Source organism: Berghia stephanieae, chromosome 6 (genome assembly GCF_034508935.2).
Source record: "Berghia stephanieae isolate SIO BIC M18660-M18661 chromosome 6, UCSD_Bste_1.3, whole genome shotgun sequence".
Lineage (NCBI taxonomy): Eukaryota > Metazoa > Mollusca > Gastropoda > Nudibranchia > Aeolidiidae > Berghia > Berghia stephanieae.
In genome coordinates, this window is record NC_088365.1 from 24,781,282 (window position 1) to 24,799,093 (window position 17,812).

The 17,812-nt window shown below is 37.6% G+C and overlaps 1 protein-coding gene across 4 annotated transcripts in view; it reads right to left on the bottom strand.

Annotated features, from left to right (window-relative positions):
- Positions 1–1,016: 1,016 nt before the first annotated feature.
- LOC144974739 (uncharacterized) overlaps positions 1,017–17,812 on the bottom strand; it is a 21,711-nt gene continuing 4,915 nt past the window's right edge. For all 4 annotated transcript variants that reach the window (XM_078917945.1, XM_078917948.1, XM_078917944.1 and 1 more), the window contains exons 4-10: positions 12,105–12,239; positions 10,915–11,077; positions 10,400–10,515; positions 7,781–7,915; positions 6,052–6,199; positions 3,847–4,053; positions 1,017–2,219 (exon numbers count right to left, since the gene is read on the bottom strand). In XM_078917945.1, the coding sequence (XP_078774071.1) occupies positions 2,158–2,219; positions 3,847–4,053; positions 6,052–6,199; positions 7,781–7,915; positions 10,400–10,515; positions 10,915–11,077; positions 12,105–12,239 (966 nt within the window). In that variant the 3' untranslated portion in view covers positions 1,017–2,157. The remainder of the gene's footprint in view (positions 2,220–3,846; positions 4,054–6,051; positions 6,200–7,780; positions 7,916–10,399; positions 10,516–10,914; positions 11,078–12,104; positions 12,240–17,812) is intronic.

The window sequence follows — 17,812 nt, forward strand, 5'->3', positions numbered from 1 at the left end:
GGTGTAAGAATCAATCAATCAGTCAGTCAGTCAATCAATCAATCAATCAATCAATCATATATATATATATATATATATATATATATATATATATATATATATATATATATATATATATGATTGAGGGGAGTTAGCTGGAACCACGTAGCGTGCTCGATTATTTCTTGGACGAAACATTGTTGTAGGAGAATATGTAAAAAAAAAAACGAAGCGAGAACAAATAATCTATATATATATATATATATATATATATATATATATATATATATATATATATATACATACATATATATGCAGTATCTCTTTAACCACACACACACAAAATGAGGATTATCTTTACAGCGAAGAATATTCAATGGGCATGATCTATATTAACTTTCCATGTTCTCAAGGTCATTGGTCACATTGCAAAATGTGCTCAAAGTGACCTACTTAGTGAAAAGTGTCCACAGCTTTTTAAATATCTGACATCACGATTGGTCGTTTGGTTCAGCTTGACACATTGACACATGGGTATGTTTATAACTGTAAACAAAGCAGCGTGTTTATATTTTTAAAGAAATATCCAATCGTTGGACAGCAACAAATCATGTGATTGATGACCTGGTTGGATGAAAACATGAATATAGATCGCTCCTATTCTCCTGACCAAGGTGGTCGTGGAGAAGACATGTGAGATGGTTTTGTAGTTTTGTCCCTTGGTTTTCCTCATAGATGTTGGTCACGTGTTATTGTTTTGTGTTTATTTAAGTCACGTGATATCCTGGGTATTGAAACGTCCACATTTTTCCTTGTGAATAACACAGATAACGGCCTTCCTGCTCATATATTTAGACATCCAAGTTTACTAACACACGGACTAAGATTGACATGAATACATTATAATATACACGAAACGTCTTATCACATTAATCATTGCAAATTAATCTGTGCTATAGGGGCGTTTTTGTAACGTTTGGAGAGAGAAAAAAACACTCCAGTTTTGAGCTTTACTATAGCTTTTTTAATTAATTTAATTTCGAAGGGGTTTACTGCGTTGTGACACGTTTAGCCCATATCAGCTTCAGTAAAAATGAAGAAAGTGGGATAGTCCAAAAATGATAGAATTACAATTAGAGGACCAAAGAAAAAAACAAGACAGAGGGGGATGGTACAAATAGAGAAGAAATGTATATTTCGAGAGGACACTGTCGTAGTGCATAGTTTGAGACATGTTGTCTAAAAATGGTATTATGTGGGGATTAATCAGATGTCAAAAATGTATTTAATTGAAATTAAACAGAAATTTGAGAGGATAGGTCACAGTCGGCCATTATTTAACCCCTCCCTCCCCAAATTATGAGAGCCGGATCATTGTTCTAATAGGTTTCCAAAGTCGTGACGTCACTTCCTCTTAACAACTCTCTCAGCAACCAAACGTGGTTCCATTTGGGAATCGGTAAAACTGCCAAGCCGTCAAGCATCCCTCTCCGAGCGATTGACAATCGGGTACAAAACATTACAATTCGATCAATTTTTATTTTTTTTGAAAGCAACTTTGTGTGGTAAAGATCACGGATAGGTCCTTTGTGTTGAGTGTGAAACCAAAAAGGGCCGTTGTTAGGCAAGTGTGACACCGCACTTTTGTCCTTAATCCTTTAAATTGCTTCATACTAACGTGTCTTTAAGTCGTACCATCACGAAAACGCTCCCTAGACAAAACCCAAAATTGTATACTGTAGAGAGTCCACATAGATTGCAGGTGACGTTTTGGATAAGAATTGTATTTGAAGTAAAGAATCAACGCAAATGGCGTCGGTTGTCAATGTCTGAAACTGACGGAATGTCTTGGAGATTGAATTCATCGTTCTCACTTTTTTCCCCTTTATCCTTGACTTGAATCCGTTTATCTGTCACTCTCTTTTGTGTGTCTTTCTATGAGTAATATGTAAAGAGTACGAGGCCAAAACCTGTATTTACAAGAAGAAGAAGAAGAAGAAGAAGAAGAAGAAGAAGAAGAAGAAGAAGAAGAAGAAGAAGAAGAAGAAGAAGAAGAAGAAGAAGAGGAAGAAGAACGTTGTTGACAGCCAAAGGAGCGAAAATGAATTTTAAATCAAATCGTTAGTCAAAAGATTACAAGGGGTGTTGTTTGTTGCCATAGCAACAACTTGTATCCTTTTAATATGGCTTCGCCTCTGTGATTTCCTCCACTCTGTCACTGGATGGTTCGGGGAAAGACACTGAAAAGAATTAATTATAAAACATGTTAATGTCATTCCAAGAACACCCATGAAAAATAGTTTAACCTTCTTACCAACCATAAGAAAATCATCATATTTGTTACGATGCAACCGACAAAATTCTCTTTCTGATTTCTCTTGTACATCACAAAATTTAAAGAAATTCTTTAATTACAGCTATAAATACGAAACACTGTGTTGTAGAGCTCACTTGATACTTTTTTTGTCAAGAAAAGTCAATTTTTTGTTTTCGGTGGGAGTGAATTTTCGGGGGAAATTATCAAAATAGCTGGTAAGGAGAGAGTTAAATTAATAAGTTGATTGGTAGTATTCTAGAATTATAATTATTATAATAATGAATTTGAGCTTTTAAATTTAAATAGCGCAATATCCACAAATGGCGTTATTATTTACACCAAGCGGATATTACAAACACAAAGGCAGACCCACAACAAACATATACACTACGATAAATAAAGACCACAAGTGCCTAGAACACAAAAACTCAGATACGAAAAGGATTTAGAACACCTGAGATTCATCGCAGCAGACCGTCATCAGTGGAAAGAACTCACTGAACAAATCAGAGAAGCTCCCAAAGCATCCCAGCCTGAAGATTAGGAGGCGATAGGCAATAAGTCAAGTAAGTCAATATCCAAAAAAAAAAGGCCTCAAAGCGCTTGACAAGGGGCCCCGAGCCAACAGCAACTCGTAACATAAAGGACGAGACACGAGGCTTGTTAAGCGGTGTTACAATTATTTTTTCAGACAGAGACAACGCTGTTAACGGCCAAGTGCTCACTTTACACATGAGAACGATGTGAGAATGTGAATAAAGAGCATTTTCCAAGGACTCAACTATGCGACACTCAGAGCGGGACTCGAATTGCACCCGATGACCTTTCAAGGGCCATAACTCCTGTAAATGATACTTGAAAAAACTGTAACACCCGGATTAATTTGTGTTATATGTCCTTGAAGCATGCCTGAATTGTGCTAGTGCACAATCCCTCTTGTTTATTCATCCTGAAGGGAAACAAGTACACTGTAATAGATTTTTTTGTCAAATTATAGAGAAAATGGCTATCAAAGATTTTAAAACGCTATATGGCTTTGTAAAATATTTTATGATATGAGGCAAAAAATGAGAAATTACAATAAAATTCCATTATTGATTGTATGTGAAACAATTTTAAGGTGATAAACAACCATTTTATGCACAAAAACGATTTCACAAAAAATTGCACCTAATGACCTTTCAAGGGCCGTAACTCTCGTAAATGACACTTGAAAAAACGGTAACACCCGGATTAATACTCAAGATATATTGCTGTTTCAGAAAAACCATGTGGCGAAAACTCCCCCAGGGGGGGGAGGGTTTCGCCCACTGGCCCATGCACTACAGGACCTTCCGATCCACAAGACAACATAGCCGCACAATAGATTATTTATTCCAAAATATGCCAAAAGCAATTACAAAAAGAAAAGGAATATTAATATAACAGATTCGAATAAGAACGAATGCCAAAACATGGAGCTATTCGGAACTATGATATGATATGATATGATATGATATGATATGACGTGATATGATATGATATGACAATAAAGGGATATTTTTACCTACCATGATAGTGTACAGCCTCACAGGTAGATGACGACTTCATGGACTCGACCCAATCCTTCCAGAATCCCGTAGGGTGCCGTATCATGGTGGCCAGAATAGCCGCTAGGATAGTGGCTAGTGTGTCCACGGTGGCGATGAAGAACGTCAGACCTTTCATGAACCCAAGACCTTGTAGCTCAGAATATTCCTGGGATAGGATTTCCCATTCTGTCAAAATAAATAAATTAATAAAAAGGCAAATCAGGTAGATACGCTACACGTAGATACAATGCATCACAATACATACAACTATTTACAAGAACAGACACGTAAAAACACAGCCTTTTCTCCACGAACAATAAATGACTGGAATGTCATGCTACTGGAATGCTGAATGCTTGGAAACTTTCAAAACTGTTTTGAATACACTCGCTCGTCAAAGTAATCTGTTTTGATTGGACTGAACTGTAACTTTCAAGCTCTCTTATTAGAGTCCGTTCCAAGTACCGTGCGCACAGAATATCGCAAATTCCTCAAAAAGTTACGAAATGTGGTGCCGTGATTTTTGCGATGGACCAAACAGTATTCTCACAAAGCTGAATTTCTTTGATCTTTTCGGCTTTCTTAATAAAATATGACTCAAACTTTAAAATGTTTACAGTACTGGTGTGTTGATTCGCAAGTCAACAGCAACAAAACCTGTAGAACAATACTTAGAATATTTTTTTTTATTGTCAGAGACCACGCTTCGCCTATGTATTCATCTTAAACCTGAGTACGGCAAAAGAATATGAGTAAAGAGTCTTGTCCGGGGACTCACCTTTGCACCGCTTTCTGCGGGACTTGAACCAGGGACCGCCAGGTCAGAAACAGAGTGTTAAACCGCTGTTTTGCATTTATTAAACGTTTATTATGTGTATATAAAATTCATAAAATCAAGGTTCTTACTTTCAATACATTCTCTATCCTTCACTTTCCGTTCTTTTTCATTTCTTCTGACCTTCACCTCTCCATTCTCGACTTCCGTTTGCCAGATCCATTCAATATTTTCAACACCACTAAACCAGTGAGCCTATTTTGCCCCTGGTATGTGTTAAGGAAAAGCAGTTCTTCAAATAGGTCCAGGGTTCGAATCCGGCTCAAAGCATAGTTATATAACTATATATAACTATAGTTCTATAACGTATAGTTCAGTTTTCGGAAAAGGCTCTTTACTCACCGTACTCAGGTGTAAACATGAGTACCAGCCTGTTAACAGCGTTGTCTCTATCGGGAATATAGTAATATCGCCTAAGAGGCGTCATGTCTAGTCCTCCGTTTCACGTGTTGCTCTTGACTAGGGACTCGTTGTAAAGCGCTTCTAGCACGATTAGTGGATAGTGTGCTATATAATTGGCCACGTTTTTAAGCGCTTAAAATATTTCATAATTTTGAAAATGCATATACAAGTGTCATCATCATCATCATCATCATCATCATCATCATCATCATCATCATCATCATCATCATCATCATCATCATCATCATCATCATCATTATCATCATCATCATCATCATCATCAGCAGCAGCAGCAGCAGCGTTATTTATTTATTTATTCATTCATTTCTTTGCATACCTTCTGAAGTCGAAACTTGATACAAAAAGTTATCCTCACATTAATAGATGCTGTGCGCTTGGCTAAGAAACTCACAACATTGCCATCCGGAAATATAACTTACCAACATACAAAACTATGTGTGACCTTGAACGTTTGTCGTCTGGTTAATAGAGTTTAGTGAGAATTACTCATAAACGCGGATAGCAAAAAAAAAAAAAAAACAAAAACCCGAATGGCGTCAACTTCTCTAGATAGAACAAAATTGACGTGCAGTTCTCACCAAATTCTTTTAATCAGAGCTTACACATTCAAGGTTACACATACATAGTTTTGTGTGTTGGTGCGTTATATATCCGGCTGGCTAGACTTGTGAGCTTTTTTGCTGAGAGCACAGCATCAATAGATAGAACGAAGATGACGTCAATCAGGCCTTTGTTATTGTTTTTTTTTGCCATCCGCGTTTATGAGTAATGCTCACTAAACTGTATTAACCAGACTATAAACGATCATGGTTACACAAACTTTTGTGTGTTGGTCCGTTATACTTCCGGATGGCAATGTTGTGAACTCCTTAGTCAAGCGCATACTATCTATACAATGGGAAAGGCAGTAAATCTTGAAAACTTACTCGGGTGTCGCTTGCTCTTGATTACCGCCCTTGCATAGAAACCCATTTTGGTGTCATTTGAGCGTATCATGGACAGCAGCAGTTTCCTGTCTCCGGAACACATCTCTTCTTTTCTCAACACAGACTGTGCGTCATCGCATCCCAGGGTCTGAGGATGGCACAGTTAAATCATTATGACATTTAAAACAGAAATGAAGCGAGTAGGAAAGTGCCAGAAGACAACAGAGAATAAAAACTTCGCGGCGGCGATGAGGGCTCGAATCCGCGATCTCACTGGTACGACAACTCCGCCTGGTCGAGGAGATGGTGACTCTACCGTATGAGCTATCCACGACCCCTAGAAAAGTCGCTTCAAATTCAAGTCTATCTAGAGCCACTTGTCCCCGACTTCTGGGGGTCACGGGTTCATCACATACAGACATTTTTGACATTTTCGACATTTTCAATAAAGTAAAACTCCCACCACTCACCCCCCCCCCCCCCCCCACCTCTCCCGACTTTCCGAAGACAATTTTTCAAAGGAAACAAAAACAAGTTAGACAAATAAATATTGAAGAATAAAGCGCATCTAGAAGAAATTGCGGCTATAATATGGTCTTGTGGTATGACACTCTTTTCCGGATCGGAAAGTCCTGAGTTCGAGCCTCGCTCGGCGCATAGTTGAGTCCTTGGGAAAGTCTCTTTACTCACATTCTCTGACCGTACTCAGGTGTAAAATGAGTACCTGGTCGTTAACAGCGTAGTCTCTGTTGAAACAAATGTGTAATGTCGCCTAACAGGCGTCATGTCTCGTTCTACATGTTACATGTTGCTGTTGGTCAGGGGCCCTTTGTAAAGCGCTTTGAGCACATGTAATGGATATTGTTCTATTTAAAAGCTCACAGTTGGTGTTAAACTGGCCTAAGCATCTCACCGTGACACCATGGAGGATTTCCGTTGACATCAGACGTTTGGTTGATGGTTATCTATAATGCCGTAGCCAACTCTGGAAAAAATCATATTTTAAAATTTGGCCAGAAAACTCGTGCTTCAAATATCGATCAATTATAGCTGTCCCATTCATTCTCTCCAGGAATTGACTCTGTACGTAGCTACATGGTCGGGATGAATACTCTCCGACTCAGATAACATAAAACTGCTCCTTGATTTTAGTCTTTTGATCGGATGGTATGGTCGTAGGGAGGGTGTCAAGGCATCCCACGAAGGACTATACTGCCGTACTCTGGAAAAACCCCATATTTTAAAATTTGGCCAGAAAACTCGTCCTAAAAATATCGATCAATTTAAATGACCCTCATCTTGGGAAAAACTCTGAAACCTGGGACTTCGCGAAGACTTCCTTAAGTCCCAGGTTTGAGAGGTTTGCCAAGATGAGTGTCATTTAAATCGATCGATATTTGAAGGACGAGTTTTCTGGCCAAATTTTCAGAATATGGGTTTTTCCAGAGTACGGTAGCACTAACTAATGTGTGTTGTAGCAATCGGTTGTCCCTTTGAGAGGGATTAACAGAAGCACGACACGAACATTTGCTACATGCCCCATATGGATACTGAAACCAACACCCTTACCAGCAGTATATAGGTTTTCATGAGAAGCACCAACACATATCAGGAGGGACACACACACTAAAATACAGAGTAAGGCAGTATAGTCCTTCGTGGCATGCCTAGGCGACGGCATCTTTCGGCGTCTCGTGGAATGGGCGTAATCTGTTTAAAAAGTACTCACCTCTGACTTTGGCCAAAACCGTTCCATGAAGCCAGAAACTTGTAGCTCGGAGTGACAGTTGATGTTCATCTTGTATTTCTCCACAGTGACACACAGCTGCTGATATTCCTCAGAACTTTTGGTGCTCAACGAAATCTGGATGAAACGAATTGTTATATATATAATATATGAGAAGAAGTGGAAGATGGAGATATATAGAAAAAGAGATATCTAGATGGGACAACTTCCGAGAGAGTGCAGCCATCTAGGAATACGAGAGTAGGTAACAAGACAAAACATGCCATTGAATTAAACACAAATGTGTTAAAACAATTAAGCTTTTATTACAGACGATACATACTACACCTGGACATACTTACAAACGCTTAAAAACGTAGATACATTTTTAAACTACATGGATCAACAGGTCATTTCCATTTTCACACACATCCTTTCTTCACACTAAAATCTACTCAACCCAGGTTCGTGAGTTTGGGCAATTGACCATAATTGAGGACAACTCTAAATTACGTAAGAGGTGAGATAATATATTAATAATACCCTTTAACAGTCATGACGTCACTTCCCTCGTAATGACGCATGGTTACTTAGTAACTGGCTCTAAACTATCGGAACAATGGCGGACGCCCTTATGAAATATTTCTCCGACAAGCTTAAAAGCGTATCCGGAGGAAAAAAAAACATTATAAATCTGATCATGTTTTGACTTTTACACATTCTGATCACAAGACATATGAAAAGTTCTAGCCAGCATGAAGAATAAAAAGTACAGATTTTCTTTGTTTAGAACCACGATGGCCGCCGTTGCTGGGCGACGTAACATCAGACTATTGAATCCAGTTATCTTGCTTAGACCATATCAGTTGTGGTCTTGTGGTATGACACTCGTCATCGGATCGGAAGATCTTGGGTTTGAGTCCCACTCTAGTCGGCGCATAGTTGTGTCGTTTGAAAAGGCTCTTTACTCACATTCTCTCACCAGTAAAAAGAAGTCCTTCAGCGCCATGAGGCGTAGCCATTGTTAACATACTGATACTAGAACCCTCTTGGACTTATAGTTTGACGTCATTTGTTTATTTTTTGCAGCGGCTTGTGAGATGTTGTTAGTAGAGCTCAAGGAAACAAGTGATTCCATTGGTTGAACTATTGAATACAACTCACGATTTGTTTTCTTTTGTGGTCAGTGTCAGGTTATAAGATAACGATGGCTACATTAGAGACCCATGGAGCCGGAGTTTATCCTGGTTTCTATAGATAGTATGCGCTTGGCTAAGAAGCTAATAACATTGCCATCCGGAAGTATAACGGACCAACACACAAAACTGTGTTTATCCATGAATGTTTATAGTCGGGTTAATACAGTTCAGTGAGTATTACTCATAAACGCGGATGGCAAAAAAAAAACCCAAAGACCAGAGTGACGTCATCTTCGAACTATCTATAGCGTGAAACTTACAGTAGCAATTGCTTGCTATCCTTTGGATAGGACGCTAGTCTATTGCAAAGTAATTTCTGCCAGATTTCACACACCTGCTGCCCATTCACTGTTGGGCAGACATGTGGATCAGAAAAAAAAAATATTGACTGCACCCGGAATCGATCTCGATCCCTTTGCGTGTTTAGCGAGTGCTCTACCAACTGAGCTATTGGGACCTCCTTCTCTCACCATACTCAGGTTTTAAATGAGTACCTGGTCGTTAGCAGGGCTGTCTATCAGAAAAAAATTTGTAAAAGTGCCTAACAAGCGTATGTCCCATAAGTGTTGCTGTTGACTTGGGACCCTTTGTAAAACGATTTGAGTAAGTTCAGTGGATATTGCTCTATATAAACTGCAGGGAAATTTTGGAGCTTGACATTGAGTTGAACGGAGCCTAAACTAAAAAGCGCCTAGAGCACATTTAGTGGTTATTACGCTATTTAAATATTAGGGTTCATTTTGGAGCTTGACTTTAAGTTGAGCTGTGGCTAAACTTAAACATCAGAGGTTATACCAGTAAAATACTAAATGTGACCCACGATCAAAAAACGTTATTACTCTGCCATCTACTTTGTTTTTAAGTAAAGTATCAATTTGTAACTATATTGTTCTTGGTGTTGGTCGAAGAAGGGTTTTGGGCCCGAAACTTTTCGTGTTTGAATTTTGTTATTTTTTTAGAAGCTGTTGTGTTCATTTTTCTATAGGAAATTTATATAGGGCATTTTCACGGATTCGCTATATCTTAAAATATGGAACAAAAATTTCATTTTATACAGTTTTTGTCACATGTTTGGAGTTCTTTCGTACTAAAAGGTAATTAAATATCCAAAACTGCTTAGATCTTGGTACTCAATCATAGTAATGTAGAGTTGAAATGTCTTTGATGATGATGATGATAATGATGATGATGATGATGATGATGATGATGGTGATGATGATGTTGTTGATGATAATCACGATGATGACCATGAAGACGACGACGACGATAAGGATAATGATGATGATAATGATGATGATGATGATGATGATGATGATGATGATGATGATGATGATGATAATGATAATGATGATGATATTGATTTTGATAATGATGATAACGATGATCAGGACGACAATGATAACAATGATGATGATCGTCATACCTGACATGATGAGGGCAGGCTAGTCGTGGGCGGGTCCCTTTGCGGAATTACCACCACTTCCTCTTCACTCTTCATCTCATACGACAAATTGCAGTACTTGAAAGAGTCCAGGTAATCTTGTGATATCGGGGGAAAAAAAGACTATGTCAATATTGATGCTATGTGTTTGGGTCAAATACTCACAACATTCCGCCAACCGGATATACTGTACTAACACAAAAAAAAAACTATGTGTACCTAACCTTAAACGTTTATAGTCTGATTAATGTAATTTAGAAAGACTTACTCATAAAAATGGGCTGTCTAAAAATAATAACAAAGAGCTATAACCATTCATAAGCATTTATAACTACTCATAACCATTCATAAGCATTCATAACAATTCATAAGCATTCAAAACTATTCATAACCATTCATAACCATTCATAACAATTCATAACTATTCATAACGATTCATCACCATTCATAAGCATTTATAAGAAGGATTACAGGAGAATAGGTTCAAGATAACTTACAAGTACTTTTGATTTCATCCTCGGACACATTGTACACATTGAAACTGTACCGGTATTCATCCGCCTGGTTCTGCATTGCAACGGATGTGCTAATCTCCATGGTAACCAGTGACTCTCTGGTACACCATTCTCTGAAGTCGTCAGGAACTCCGTATTGGAGTACCTGGTGAAATGGTACACAGATTATTGTATAAAAACCGGTTGGTGGTACGTAGTAGTAGTAGTAGTAGTAGTAGTAGTACTTGTAGTAGTAGTAGTAGTAGTAGTAGTAGTAGTAGTAGTAGTAGTAGTGGTAGTAGTAGTTGTTGTTGTTGTAGTAGTAGTAGTAGTTGTTGTAGTAGTAGTAAGAGTAGTAGTAGTAGTGATGGTGGTGGTGGTTGTAGTAGTAGTAGTAGTAGTAGTAGTAGTAGAAGTAATAGTAGTAGTAGTAGTAGTAGTAGTAGTAGTAGTAGTAGTAGTAGTAGTGGTAGTAGTAGTAGTAGTAGTCGTAGTAGTAGTAGTAGTAGTAGTAGTAGTAGTAGTAGTAGTAGTAGTAATGGTAGAAGTATTAGTGGTGGTAGTAGTAGTGGAAGTAGTATATTAGTAGTGGAAGTAGTAATAGTAGTAGTAGTAGTAGTAGTAGTAGTAGTAGTAGTAGTAGTAGTAGTAGTAGTAGTAGTAGTAGTAGTGGTAGTGGTAGTAGTTGTAGAAGTAGTAGTGGTGTTATTAGTGGTAGTTATTGTTATGTATATATAGTTCATTACGATTATAGTTATGGGGCCAAAGAAAACATGGAGAGGGTTTGTGAGGAAGAGGTGAAGTTGGCTTGAATATTCTGGAGGAGAGATGAAGCAGAAGACACAGATTAGAATACGGCAGAGATATACTGTTGAGGCCCTTTGTTTCACAAGGAATGTAAAGGATTAAATGATAGTTATGTATTGTTGTAATATAACCAATCAGGCTCTCGAATGGAGCACACAGGGCAAGAGGAAACGGGATCGTCCAAAACAAACTTGGAGGAGAAGCCTTCACCAAGATTTGTGCGTCTCCAATCTTACCAGGAGTGAGGCAAAGGTCTGTGCCAAGGACAGAAGAAAATGGAAGAGTGCTGTTGAGGCCTTATGCTTCGCCAGGAGCCAAGAACATTAGTCAAAGTAAGTCATGTATTGTTATGTGTATTGTTATGCATGATATAGAACTGGCCATACTTTTTCAGGCTCCATTTTGCTGGTATAGAATTTAATGGTTGGTCCATTGGGACGGAAGTAGATGTCATTGTTTCGGATACAAATCCCCTGGCCGGTTTGTCCCGTCATGAAGTGGCTGGTGCACGTCACAGCGCCCTGTGTGGATGGAGGACACAAAAGATTGTTTGGAGGTGGTGATGGTGACGATCATTATGTCAAAATCTCTCAAACCTAAGACTGACATTGAGACGTTTAGTTTCAGGTATGAGAGTTTTTTGTCAAGATTCATGAAATGAAAAAGACATGAAATCTCAAAGGAGACCTTACGAGCCGTTGAGCCCATGGAGTCATTTAAATCAATCGATATTTGAAGGACGAGTTTACTGATTTCGTTTTCCCAATGTAATGTAAATGTTGCTGCTCGAAGCTCGAAGAAATATATAACAATTTGAAATTGAATGCAAGCTTCAATTTAATAAACGAAAACAGATAATATAGAAGTTTCGGGTTTCCCCGTTATCAACAAAACAGGATGAATGAAAACTCTGAACAACGCCATTATCACACATTATCTCATTTGTCTGCAGTGTTTCATTCATCCTGTTTTGTTTATAAAGGGGAAACCAGAAACGTCCATACTATTTGTTTTCGTTTATTAAATTGAAGCTTACATTCAATTTCACATTGTTATTTATTTTCCCAAGGTAGAACAATAGTGGTATGACACTCGCCTTCGGACCGAAAGTTCCAGGTTTCGAGTCACGATCTGAAAGGTTGATGAAAAGTTGACTGAGCCCCAAGAAATGTCTCTTTACTCAAATTCTCTAACCATACTCAGGTGGAAAATGAGTACCTGTGCTGTTAACCGCGTTGTCTCTGTCGGAAAAAAATGAAATCCTGTCTTACAGACGTCGTGTCTGCTAAATGTTGCTGTTGGCTTGAGACATCATGTCAAGCGCTTTGAGCACGCTTAGTGGATATATTAATGCCAAGTTTTCCGGGGTTTTTTCTTGTCTGACTCGTGGAGAACCTTCGAGGTTTACGGGGAGATAAATGCTGCCACGAACATATATCTATTTTAATGATTATACCGCTTTATCGCGGAAATTAAAATAGATCGAAATGAATCTTTTGAGCCATTAACGGCCAAAATCTGTTTGGTTTTAAAGTCTGTAGATGGGTGCAAATGATTCTGGCAACAGGCCGCCAGATGGCGATTTACAGCATTAACCCATTCAGTACCATAGCGTTTCAATTTTCTTAACTCTTCAGAACAAAGGGAAGGAAAGTAACTCAATTATTCACGTGTACCATATAGAACTTTAAAAATTCCTTCAAAACCTACTCATATTAATATTGTGGATTGTAAAATAAACATATCTAGAAACAGTGTCCGAAATCTTGGTGTTTATTTTGACAGTAAAATTAATATGCATAACTCATATTTCTAAAATTATTGAGAATTGTAATTTTTATTTAAAGAGAATCGCCAGTGTAAGATCCATGCTGGATATTGATGTAACGAAATTATTAGTATCTTCTCTTGTACTTAGGAGAATTGATTTTATGGTAACGCTCTTTTATCTGGTTGCCCCAAGAATTCTATCGATAGACTGCAGAAGATACAAAATAAGGCAGTCAGACGTGTTACTCTTAAAAACTCGAGAGAGAGAGAGAGAGAGAGAGAGAGAGAGAGGGAGAGAGAGAGAGAGAGAGAGAGAGAGAGAGAGAGAGAGAGAGAGAGAGAGAGAGAGCACAGAACTTCTACTCTACATGACCTTCACTGACTCTCTGTTCACTACAAAATAGAGTACAAAATTCTTTTATAGGCTACGTCTATAAATGTTTTACGAATGTAGGTCCTTCTTACTAACAAGACCGTATTGAAGTCTATACACGTTGTCGTGTCTTAAGATCATCAGAATCTCTTTTATTGAATGAAATAAACTGCATTAATAATATTCACCAAAAAGCTTTTAAGTGCACAGCTTCAATTTTGTGGAACTCTCTCAGTTTTAGAATAAAATTTGCTCCTAGTGTTCTAACATTTAAGAAGCATCGTAAGACTGAATTATTTTACAGGGTATTTTATGATTGATCTTTTAAATATTATATACATATGTGTGAACCTGTGTATATGTGTTTGTGTGTGTGTGTGTGTGTGTGTGTGTGTGTTTGTCTGTGTATGTGCGTGTGGGTGGGTGGTTGTGTGTGTTTGTGTGCGGGTGTTTGTGTGTGTGTGTGTGTATTTGTTTGTGTGCGTGTGTGGGAGGGGGGGGGGGTGGTTGTGCATTTGAGTTGATTCGAGAACATTGCATTTTTTATCTTAAATGATAACAAATAATGACATTTAAAAAACTTGAGCTTGAATATAGAGCAATATCCACTAAACGTGCTCAAAGTGCTTTACAAGCGGTCCCTGGCCAACAACAACACTTAACATGTCGGACATTACATGACTCCTGTTAGGCGATATTATAATTTTTTCGGACAGAGACAACGCTGTTAACGGCCAGGTACTCATTTCACACCTGAGTACGGTGAGAGAATGTGAGTGAATGGCCTTTTTGAAAGACTCAACTATGCGCCGAGCGAGGCTCGAACCCAGGACCTTTTGATCCAAAAGCCTGTGTCAAACCACTAGACCACATAGCCGCACATAAACTCGGTCAAATATTTTACGTTAGTAAACGCAAGAATATAGAAATGTCACAATGGACAACAATAGCCAATCATTTTATTTGTTTGAATTCTTTGCACGATTTCTTTTACTTCCATTGGTTCAGTGAATTTGGGTTCTATTGCAATCCCCTCGCAGACCTGCGAACTAAAGAATTAAAAAATTCGTAGTTTTTAGCAGATATAAAATTGTAGTCTCTATAGTTAACTTTATAGATCAACAATTTATTTTCACAAAGAATAAATAACACTTCAAAATCCTTAAGATTATGTAGTTTGGCATCAACGTTTGTTTAAGATGAGTTTTAACGGCTTTGAGATGCTCGTGAAGCTCTGAAATTGGAACCAAAAATGCTACGAATGTTTTGTAGAGCCGGCAGGTAGGTCTGTGCTCTGTTGAATATTTTGCGTCAGTGAATTAAGTGTCGAGTAGAGACGTGTAGTTCCTTATTGTTCCTGATTGTTTCATTCCCGTTTTTTGCATGCTTGTCATGATGGATGTGGAATTACCCCAAAATGAAGAATATGCAAATAAAGAGAAATTTTTTGAATTAATGAAGTGTTGTTCCTTTTTTAAATGTTATTTGTGCAGAATCCAAGTGTGAATGGCTGTGGGATATTTGTATTCTGTATGTGTGTGTGTTCACCTCATCAATAGAAACTTTATGACAATAAACTGAAAACGTCGCGTGTGGAATTTCCCCACCTTGCCCTACGTCTATAAATGTTTTACGAATGTAGGTCCTTCTTACTAACAAGACCGTATTGAAGTCTATACACCGTTTAAGATAAGTTTTAATGGCTTTTAATTGAAACCAAAAATGCTACGAATTTTTCGTGGTTGTCGGCATGTCTGTACTCCGTTGAATATTTTGCGTCAGTGAACGTAATTGTCGAGTAGAGACGTGTGGTTCCTAATGTACAACAAAAACCAATCATTGTTTTCATTATTTAACTCCATCCCTACCAGCTATTTTCAGAATTTTACCGGAAACGTCATACTCACCCAACACAAAAAATAGATTTTTTCAAACAGAATAGTAACGAGTATATTATATATTTTGTTCAGAAAAAAGAGCTCCCCAACACAGTGTCGAGTTTTTATCGCTACAACCAACTATAACAAAATGAAATCGGAATTTTTTTTTAATGTTGGTTACATCGTAACGAATGTGACCATTTTCCTTTGGATGGTAAGGAGAATATTAAATTCTTTGCACGATTTATTGGGCTTCTATGGCTCGGAGAAATTGGGTTCTATTCCACGTGTACATGTAAGCAGGTCTGACATCCGAACCCACTTATGGGCCTTTTTTATAATTGTTGTAATGGACAATATTTTGCGTCATTTAAAAAGAAAGATTTCCATTACAACAATGAGCCCATAATGAATTGGGTTGTTAGACCTGTAAATAAATGGACGTCGGTTCTATTGAATTAAATGTTAATTCCTATTCTTTTTTGATATTATGTGATCCTATAGGGACTACCGAGGTTAAAAACAATTCATTATATCTTTTAAAAGCGAAGCACTTCTATATTTATTTGTTTCGTGTTTCATTCATCCGGTTTAAACGTAGTCTGAAATATTCTTAATCAAAATGGATCGACAAAAGATCAGATGTGGCAAAATTTGAGGTTTTATTTTATAAAATGTTCAGGAATTGATTCAATCCGTGTGTGAATGCAATCAATTGGTATTACAAATATCATGAACATTTTTATGACCATCAATAATAACTTTGTAAATTGATATTATACATGCACACATATACAAACATAAAAACACACACATACACACACACACACACACAGAGAGAGAGAGAGAGAGAGAGAGAGAGAGAGAGAGAGAGAGAGAGAGACATTTACACACACATTCCTTCAACACTATTATGATAGAAAACTGAAAAGGCGTGAATGATATCGCGGAAAAGAGTAAGAAAAATATAGGGAAATAGAAAATAAAATTGGCAGCCAATGGGACGAATTTGTAAGACAAACCAGTGCCAATATATTTGACTCGTTCGAACATTAAAAAAAAATGATACAGTGAATGAGAATGACAAAATCAGTAGGATGGTGAAAAGGTTTGAACTGAGATATTGCCAAGTTAGTTAGAAGGTCGGTTTTTTTATCCAAAATTAGTTCTGGACATAAATAATTAAATCAACCCCTTTTTTTACATCTTTGGGAAATATCAAAACTTAATTTCACTTCAAAATATTTTTACAGCTGGTCAAGTTGAAAAAGTATGAATTTTGAGAAAAGTTGCTGGATACCTTTCCCATATATCTGACCATAACTTCATGAAAAATCACCCGATTTACTTCAAATAAAGATTAAAATTTTCTTGTGAGCATAGGTGACCTTATTCATTCAGAAAATCAAAAAATTACAAATCCAAAATTTTCACCTTCCGGCTGATTAGTAGGCCATGCACTGACAGAAATGTTACATGGTGCCACAAAGCGATATTTCTGTCGAAGTGACATAGAGGTATAGATGTTGAAAATGGAATGTATTGGTTAAAGGACCGATCATTATGCCCCAGAAGATTTTATCAATAAACACTGGAGTCAACGGGTGAGAGAATTATCCTTAATTTAGAAAAGGTTTGCAAGTTACTCGTATATCAATTTGTAAAAAATAGTTTTATAATTTTTAGATTTGACATTAATTACATACTCGTGGTAAAAAAATTAACATGGGCTGTACGGAACAATTTTTTTTAAAATTGAGCTATTCTATAGGGCAATATCCACTAAACGGGCTCAAAGCGCTTTACAAGAGGTCTCTGGCTAACAGCAACGTTTAACATTTTAGGACGGGACATGACGCCTGTTAGGCGATATTACACTTTTTTTTCGGACAGAGACAAAGCTGTTAACGGCTAGGTAATCATTTTTCAAATGAGTACGGCGAGATAATATGAGTCTAGAGCCTCCTCCAAGGACTCAACTATGCGCCGAGCGAGGCTCGAACCCATGATCTTCCGATCCGAAGGCGAGTGTCATACCACTAGACCACCTAGCCGCACATTTGACCCCTAA